This window comes from Pteropus vampyrus, unplaced genomic scaffold, assembly GCF_000151845.1.
Source record: "Pteropus vampyrus isolate Shadow unplaced genomic scaffold, Pvam_2.0 Scaffold24, whole genome shotgun sequence".
NCBI classification, from domain to species: domain Eukaryota; kingdom Metazoa; phylum Chordata; class Mammalia; order Chiroptera; family Pteropodidae; genus Pteropus; species Pteropus vampyrus.
In genome coordinates, this window is record NW_011888805.1 from 12551132 (window position 1) to 12560365 (window position 9234).

Sequence of the window (9234 nt, forward strand, 5' to 3'; positions counted from 1 at the left end):
TGAGATAGGGAGTACTGAGCAATGGCCTTTTTGTGGGGGGTGGTGTTAAGATAAACAAGGGCAACAGTGAGGTGCACTAAAACCCCACGAGTGAGAAGAGTCAGACTTACCAAATGACTGCAAGCATTTTACTCAATCTCTCTGAATCTCAGTTTTCTCTTTTCTTTTTTTGTATATTAAAGAATGGGTAATAGCAGCTACCTTTTTGAATTATCGAGATAAATCTGATTTATATTTAATTTCATTTAAATCATATGGATAAAGTAAAAACTTCTATGAGAATCCAGTGGCAAACTATATTAAATTTAAATTATGAGATTTTTAAACATAAAGATGTTATGGCTATCATGCTTTATCATAAAACTAAAGTAAAATAATTATAAGGACAACTGAGCAGTTATTAACTGAAATAATCAAATCTGAACAAATTAGATACTTAGGTAATGTTTCTTCTGATACATTCTAAATAAATAGTAAATTTTACATAGCTAACCTCTAATAATTTATAATGGCTATAACATTTTCTTTGGGAAACACTGTGCATGTCAGGACAGCATCAAAAAAAAAGGTCTGTGCTCTAAATATTATTTGCTCTTAAAACACTACTAGCACAGTTCATTGCATGGGTCTCTGCTAGTAACTATGTGAGAGTAGACAGCATAATAAAAAGTTCTTTAGTTATGATGTTTAATATAGGCCTATCTTATAGTAAATCATGTTGCTTGTACCTAATTAATTTCTACATGTCCCACAGATACCTGAAAGTCTGACATGTCTGAAGCTAGTGGCAAAGCATCTCACATCTCATGAGATAGGGAGTACTGAGCAATGGCCTTTTTGTGGGGGGTGGTGTTAAGATAAACAAGGGCAACAGTGAGGTGCACTAAAACCCCACGAGTGAGAAGAGTCAGACTTACCAAATGACTGCAAGCATTTTACTCAATCTCTCTGAATCTCAGTTTTCTCTTTTCTTTTTTTGTATATTAAAGAATGGGTAATAGCAGCTACCTTTTTGAATTATCGAGATAAATCTGATTTATATTTAATTTCATTTAAATCATATGGATAAAGTAAAAACTTCTATGAGAATCCAGTGGCAAACTATATTAAATTTAAATTATGAGATTTTTAAACATAAAGATGTTATGGCTATCATGCTTTATCATAAAACTAAAATAAAATAATTATAAGGACAACTGAGCAGTTATTAACTGAAATAATCAAATCTGAACAAATTAGATACTTAGGTAATGTTTCTTCTGATACATTCTAAATAAATAGTAAATTTTACATAGCTAACCTCTAATAATTTATAATGGCTATAACATTTTCTTTGGGAAACACTGTGCATGTCAGGACAGCATCAAAAAAAAAGGTCTGTGCTCTAAATATTATTTGCTCTTAAAACACTACTAGCACAGTTCATTGCATGGGTCTCTGCTAGTAACTATGTGAGAGTAGACAGCATAATAAAAAGTTCTTTAGTTATGATGTTTAATATAGGCCTATCTTATAGTAAATCATGTTGCAGCTTACTTGTATAGGCATTAACTAGGCTTTAGGTATTTAAACACACCAACTTTTAAAAAATATCACACAAAAGTTTTTCTATTTTTAGTTATTTTTTTAAACAGAATTTTCCTAAGATTACTGTGTCTTGCAAATCAAAAGTTCTCCTTCAAATGAAATGCTGATTCAAATTAACCATCACTTATTAAATATGCTTATAAAATTTTTTTTTGGATGACATTACATACAATCTGTCTTCCTATTCATTACAGATAAATTTGTAGGTGTTAACTATCATAAGACAGCTTTGTTCTTGAAACTCCGAGAGCCAAAAGGACAAAATCTTACTAAATCCCAAAGTCACTGCAATGTTATAGGTGGCTGACTGTTGACTGAATCCATAAAGAAGGAGTTTGGCAGGATTAACTCAGCCATTCAAATGAGCTGGGAGCCAATATCTATCACAGCAAAGAGGTGAAAAGAGCAGGAGGAAGAAGGGTAAAGAAGTTGTAGAAAGTGTCTGGATTTCAATAAAAGTAGGACTTGATACTACTGATTCTTTCTAAATTACTAAAAGATCTTAAAAGGGCTCTAAGAATTTGGACAAAATATGGACAGAAGAATTTTAAAGCCATAGCCTTTTAAAAGAACTAAGAAGAGTAGCTCCACATTTATTAAACCCTTAGTATGTGTCACATACTGTCTTCTTTTCAAAAATGTTTATTGAAATATGTGTTTGGCTTTATTCATTGCTCGTTATGTCTGTGTGACTGACTCACACTGTAGCCTGGAACAGCTGTCTGTTCTTACCTTAATGTATCTAGAACTTCATTATATATGTATACTATGCTTTATTTATCCATTCTGTTGATGGACATTTGGGTTATTCATAATTTTAGGCAATTTATGAATAAAGCTGCTATAAACATTCCTGTTTTTCTCTTCATAGACACAAGCTCCCATTTCTCTAAGGTATATACTGCTGGGTCAGAGGGACGGCATATGTTCATGTTGAGTAGACAATTACCACCTTTTCCCAAAGTGGTTGTATTAATTCACCCTCTTACTAGCAGTGAGAATTCCAGCTGCTGCACATCCTTGCCAATATTTGATACTGCTAGTCTTTTTTATATTAACTATTGTGGGGGTATGTCAGTAACTCATTGTAGATTTAATTAATATTTTCTTGATGAGTAATAATGTAGAACATATTTTTCTATGTCTATTTCCCATCTGGTATCTTACTTTTATGATATAACTGTTGACCTTTAAAAACTAGGTTATCTTTTTATTATTGATTTGTCAGCACTCTTTATTGTGAACATTCTTTACATTATATATATGTATACACACACACATATTTATATACACACACACATACACACACATATACATATACCTCACTTTGACTCAGTGAATTTAGTCCTTCATTATCCTCTTTTAATAATGGCAAAGCTGGAGACATGTGGCACTTAATTTACCAAGATGAAAAAGCTTGTATGTGAAATGGTATGATTACAGAATTCCTGCTTTAACCACTAGGCTATACTTCCTCCTCTAAATAGCAACAGACCCTCCAGGTTACAAAGAGGTCAAATCTACATCTGTTTCTACTAATCAAAAGAGTTATATAGACTCTATACAGTTTGTGAGAATAAGGGCCAAGAAATTCATTGAAAGAATTTCATAGTAAAGGAGCAGGTCCTGAAGAAATCAGGGCTGTATCTGAGCTCTTAAAGCAACCACCCATGTGGAATTGTACTGACCTCTATAACTTTTGAAGGTGCTATCCTTTTTTCCGATAAAGGGTAAAACCAGGAACTTGAGCTCATTTGGTCATTAAACATTAGTTGACACTTTTTTTTTTTAAGGAGAAAGTTGTCAATTCAGTGCCTCTGCCAAATTTCACTCAGGTAATTTACACTAGGGAACATTAATGCTGCAAGTAGGGAAAATGCATATTGGCAGAGAAGTTAAATGCGCTCAGTTCTTTCTACCTAAATCCTCTTGTCAGCTTTAATTAAATGAATTAGCACTTGGCTTTTCTTCCTGTCCTTAAGTGAAATGCCATGAAGCTATGGAAAGTCTACTGAGTTCTGCCTCAGAAACTGGCTTCTTTTCAAAGAGTGAAGTGATCTTACTATATCCTTTACTTTTCTGAAGCACTTGTAAAGTTTAATTAGTTAATGCATTGTAATGTTTGCCAAGGTCTCAGAGTAAAGGATAATAGTGTTACAAATCACCAATTATATAAAAATTTAAAGATGTTTAAAATATTTTAAGACAGGGAGCTATAAAAATATCTCTAATCTTAATGTGCTAATCAGTCATCGAACTTTCTGAATGCAAATCAAAAATATAATATACCTAATATAATCTTTATGTTAAAAGCAAAGAGAGAGCTTTATAAAGATAATGAACTAAAATATCTGTTCTTAATCAGCATGGTAATGTTTCTTTAAATACACTGTCAAACTACCTAATAAGGTAAAGTAATAAGTGAATGCTATTTGCAATTTCCAAATAATTTCAGTCATTACCAATCACCTTATGCTTTTTCTTGGGCCAACACTGCACATGATTAAATAATTATCCTTTAATCAGTACAGTAATGAATAACTGTAACTTCTATGTTTTAGATATTTAGATCCAACTTTATTTCATTAGGGTTTATCTCTAAATCAGAACAATCAGCTCTCTTATAGAACATGAAGTATGTTTCTATTTTGAAAATGGGAGAAGTCAACAATGAATGATTTATGAAAAACTGTGGATTTAATTAAGTCTCTGTTTTAATTCCAAAATGGAGAGCTGGTTAGTGAGAAATAATTTTTATACCTTTAAACTAAATACTGCAGATTTCTTCAATAATAGAGAAAAATCTCACACTTATAAACTTGTTTACTTTTTGGCTACATGCCAGATCTGAAAAGGCAAAATCAAACTTAAAGCTACCTTAACTAAAATTTTGAGGTCATAGAATTCCTCAAAAATTCAGACATGTGTAATGTTAGGATTTTGGTTGAGAGAATAATATAGTTACAAGAAGAAATAATTTCTTCTTTAAATTCAACAGAAAGTATGCTAAGAACTGAAAATTATCTACCATATCTGCAAACTCTTTTTATAACTTATAGCCACAAAGATTTGCTCCATGTCTTCCAGAAGTTTTACAGTTTTGGTTTTCACCTGCATATGATATGAGTTATGAGTCCAGATTCTGGTGTTTGTTTTGTTGTTGTTGCTGTTTGGTAGATGCATGTCCAATTTTTCTAGCACCATTTAAAAAAAAAAAATTCTCCAATTCACTTTGTACCTTTTTCAAAATCTGTTTTCCAGTATATGTTTTTGGGTATCTTTCTAGACTCAGTTCTATTCCATTGCTCTAAGTATCTGTCCTTTTGCCAATACCATATCGTTGATTACCATATTTTATAATATGTTTTAAAATAAGGCAATCTGAGTCCTCAAACTTTGTTCTTATTTTTCAAAATTATTTTGTCTATTCTAGTTCCTTTGCCTTTCCTTGTAATTTTAGAATCATCTTGATAATTCCTCCAAAAAGTCCTGCTGGAATTTCGATTGAAATTACAATGAATCTCTACTAAACTTGATTTTAATTTTAATTTTAAATATGTGTCAGTGAATACAATTCCAATAAGAATATAGATAAGCTTCAATGAAAAAAATGATGGATTTTAAATATGTGCTGATCAGACAAAGATATTAGAATACCTATCAATGATCCTACGAATCCTCAGAATGTAAGAAACATTCACTGGATGGAGCTTCTGATAACTCATGCAGGTAAAGGAACTACACAATCTCTCATGCATAAAGGAAATATTATCCATTATACCCAAAGAAGATAATACTGCAACTTTTCTATGTTGTCAAGATCTTCAGAAAATAATTAGTCTGGCAAAAGGTCCATTGGCCTTTTTATATCTATTTATATTCTTATGTCCCATGCCATTTAAGATTAAAATCTCCTGACTGCCCCATGTCTAAAAGAAGGATTTTCTGAAATGCCAGAAGAAGAACCTCATTTAATACAGTGGTACTAGCACAGATTAAACAAGCTTCCAAACATGAGCATAATTGTTTGGAAGCTTTCAGCCTTATTTTTACAATGTCCATTAACTCCATATTGTTAGACACAGTAAAACATATAAAGATATTTCACCTGGATGAAGATCTGTACCTGGTTGGCTAGTCAGTCCTGGGAGAGATTCTTGCAACTGATAGGTTGATGTTGAGGACGATGTGCCGTCAGCTGTGTTATTTGATGTCATATACGCTCCATATGTCGATGCTGAGTAATACTGTGCATACTGGTTTTGGCCAAAGGCTGTGTAGGATGGATAATCCTGAAACAATAATTGAGATGTGTGTGTGTGCTTGAAAGAGAAATTACTCTGTTGTATGCTTGAAAGGAAAGCAACCACTATGCTAAATTGAAAAATCAGTATTTGGCTCCACTTGTTTCAGAGTCAACAGCTTTGAGGGGATCCTGATGAACTGAAACTATTTCACAGGTATCTTCTACATGCACATAATCATGAACTACTCTGCTAATTTTGCAAACCTGGTCCAGTACATATATTTTAATCTGTCTAAAGGTTGCACATATTCTTCCTTTGCCCCATAATTACTTTTCCAAGGATTAGGTCTTATGCACTTGGAGAGGCGAGGAGATGGAATCAGTTCATATTCACAGCATCTGTCCCCCTACATCTAACATCACCAGCAAGGAGGATGTGTGATTGTCCCCTCTCAGCTTCCATGCACAGTGCAGTCTCCATTATTAGAATTTTTGTTTCCTTCTAGGCTACCCTTGATAATTTTGTTTTCTTAGCAGGAGATAAAGAGTAAATAAAAGAAGATGAATAAAAGATTTTTCAAACATTTAATTTGCCTCATGTGTTACAGAGAAAAAAAAGCATTGGATCGACTCCTCTGAGCGGCTTTTCATTAAATGTGTAAATGTTTATTAAATGTTTAAAAACCTTAAAATTATCTAAATAATCCATAATCTTTTTACATATTTAGATAATGAATAAGGTTTGTTGTAATAATTTGTGTTTAATATATCTAGCATGTTTTAGCCCAAATTGTTATCAATGATGACAAATCTTTGATCAAAATTAAAATCTCCTGATCCATGTTCTTAAGGGAAAAAAAAATCCACATTCAATGCGGTTTCCAAAAAAGGAAATTTTCTGCATATATAAATATATATATAAGCAAATATGTATATTAACAGAAAGGATTATGAAATATTAAAAGAGTGAAAATTCTATTTGTTCATTTCAGGATCTGATTATCCCCATTACCACCTGTGAGCCAAAAGAAAATCTCTTAGCAATATTTGGGCGAAATTCCTAGCTATACATATTCTTCAGAGTAAAAGAGTGATAGCAAACATATAGCTCTTACTTTCTGTCAGTTAATGTTCTAAAGCTGCAAATGGATTTCACTATTTAATCCTCACAAATCCTTATTTAGTATTATCATCATTCCCATTTTACATTGAAGGGCACGAAGACACAGAGTGGTTAAGTGATTTGCCCAAGGTCAGACAGCTAGCAAGTTTCAGAGCTGGGATTGAAAGCCAGAGAGCCTGACTAGCATGTTGGAAGCTCTCCATTAGGCCGCTAATGCCCTTAGAGGAAGATGAAATTACTTATTGGAAAGGTCCAGACTACTAGCTTCTGGTGAACGTCATTTTGTACTCAGACATATCTCAAAGATCTCTGCTTTTCTTCATTTCCACCGTTGTCACGCTGGTCTAAGCTACCTTCACTTCCTGTCCTAGCCAATGGACGGGTTTTCTAATTTGTCTCCTCGTTTCCATTTTTGGCTTTCTTCAAAGTTCCTGAAGCCAGAGTAATCTTTTCAAAACATAAATTATATGATGCTATTCTCCTGCTCAAAATCCTTTAACAGCTTCCCACTGGGCTTGGAATAAGATTGAAATTCCCTATTATAAACCACAGGGCCCTATATGTGCAGGCCTGGGCCTATCTCCACAGATAGGTGTGTGTTTCTGCACCAGATCCTCGTGGACAAACTAAACTCCAGCCCGCTTTGAGTTCACTGGCACACAAAGTTTTTCACCCCTCAGGGGATCTGGTACATGCTGCTTTCTATGCCTGGAACACTCTTGCCCTCATTCTTCATCTAACTCTTAGAAGACATGGCCTAATTATATTTCCACAGAAAAGCCTTCCATGAAATCCCCACTACTCAAATGAGATTGCTATTAATATTTGTAATAGGACTCCGTTCTCTCCTTCATACTTTCTCTCTATTTATTTATGTGTTCACTTTCACTGACTGCTTCTCTCAGTAGTTATAAGCTCTATGAGGCAGGAATCAGGTCCGATCCACCCCTGCCCCGCCTTCATGTCCCAGCATACACACCAAGTCCTAATAATGAATAACTACTCAATAAGTATTTGCTAAAATAATAAATTGGTATTCAGTGCATGGTCCAAAATACAGGCTATATTGTATATTGGAGCCACTGTATTTAAATTTTCAGAGTATTTGATTTATTTTGAGATATAAATCTTTCTTCTTCCTTATGAATCATTTTAATACTCCCAAGTAGAACGGAGTAGTTCTTTCTCTTATGCTACTACTCTGCCTAGTGTATATTCCTATTTTTATATTCATTAGGTCCCACTCTCTGTCCATATTATTTTCATGTCTGTTTCTTTAGAAGGATTGTGTCTTTCCAGAGAGTAGGGGACAATGACTTATTATTTTTGAATTACCAATGCCTAGTCAAAAATCTAATGACTAGCAAATGATTATTAAATGTTTATTGTATCAATAAATGAGTAAAATTAAGCTACCTGGATTTTCAAAAATTCTCAATTTTTTAAATATAAAATATGCATACTGGCTCTGATGTTTACCATTTAAAAAACAATTTTTCTCACACCAAATGCTGCAGTTGAATCTCATCAAAAATATTATTATTCCACATTATTTAATAATCAAAATTTCATTTTGACCTTTTATTGTTAATAAAAATTAAAAGAAGGCAATTAATATAATTCCTTCAGGAAATCCGAAGAGTAAACATTTGTGTAGTAGTTCACATTCAGATACATAAAAGTCTACAAAATTATGTTAAAGTAAAATAGCGTGTATTGTTCACCCAGGAAACAAACATCGCTTCCATCTCAACTACTCTGAACATCATTGAGAATTAGGAAATAAGCACAAAAGATTTGAAAGCATCAATATATATAGGAAACACTTCTCAATCCAAGCTGATCCTCTCATTCAGAGAGTCACTCTTGCTCCACACACATTTCTAACAAGCTAGATTTTAAACTCATGAAAATATTTTAAAAATATAATTAGGAGTAGGACCAAAAGAACTTCTAGAGGCAGGTATAGTGACAAAAAGTGAAAAATTACAGCTGTCAGGAAAGTAGAAATTATTCAAAGGAATCATAAAACTAAAAAAAATAATAATAATTAAAAAGCCAACAGTAGTCAAGAGGCATTTTATTTTATTTATTAATAAATGGTATTTTGGACTAAAAATGTCATATATTCTATAGCACTATCCAATTATTGATATAGTTCAATTTATTAATTCATAATGAAACTATTTGATCAAGAAGAACAAAACTGGTATAATTTTGTTTAAACTAAATTATGTTTAGCTTAAGATAATAGGAACATACACATTTTGTAATTCCA

At 32.7% G+C, this 9234-nt stretch overlaps 1 protein-coding gene across 6 annotated transcripts in view; it reads right to left on the minus strand.

Annotated features, from left to right (window-relative positions):
- EYA4 (EYA transcriptional coactivator and phosphatase 4) overlaps positions 1-9234 on the minus strand; it is a 228315-nt gene that overhangs the window by 37541 nt on the left and 181540 nt on the right. For 4 of the 6 annotated variants that reach the window (XM_011356201.1, XM_011356198.1, XM_011356199.1 and 1 more), the window contains one exon: positions 5714-5879. In XM_011356201.1, coding sequence (XP_011354503.1) covers positions 5714-5879 — 166 coding nt within the window. Of the gene's footprint in view, positions 1-5695; positions 5880-9234 lie in introns of all 6 variants that reach the window. The other 2 variants (XM_011356197.1, XM_011356202.2) reach the window with 1 other exon arrangement.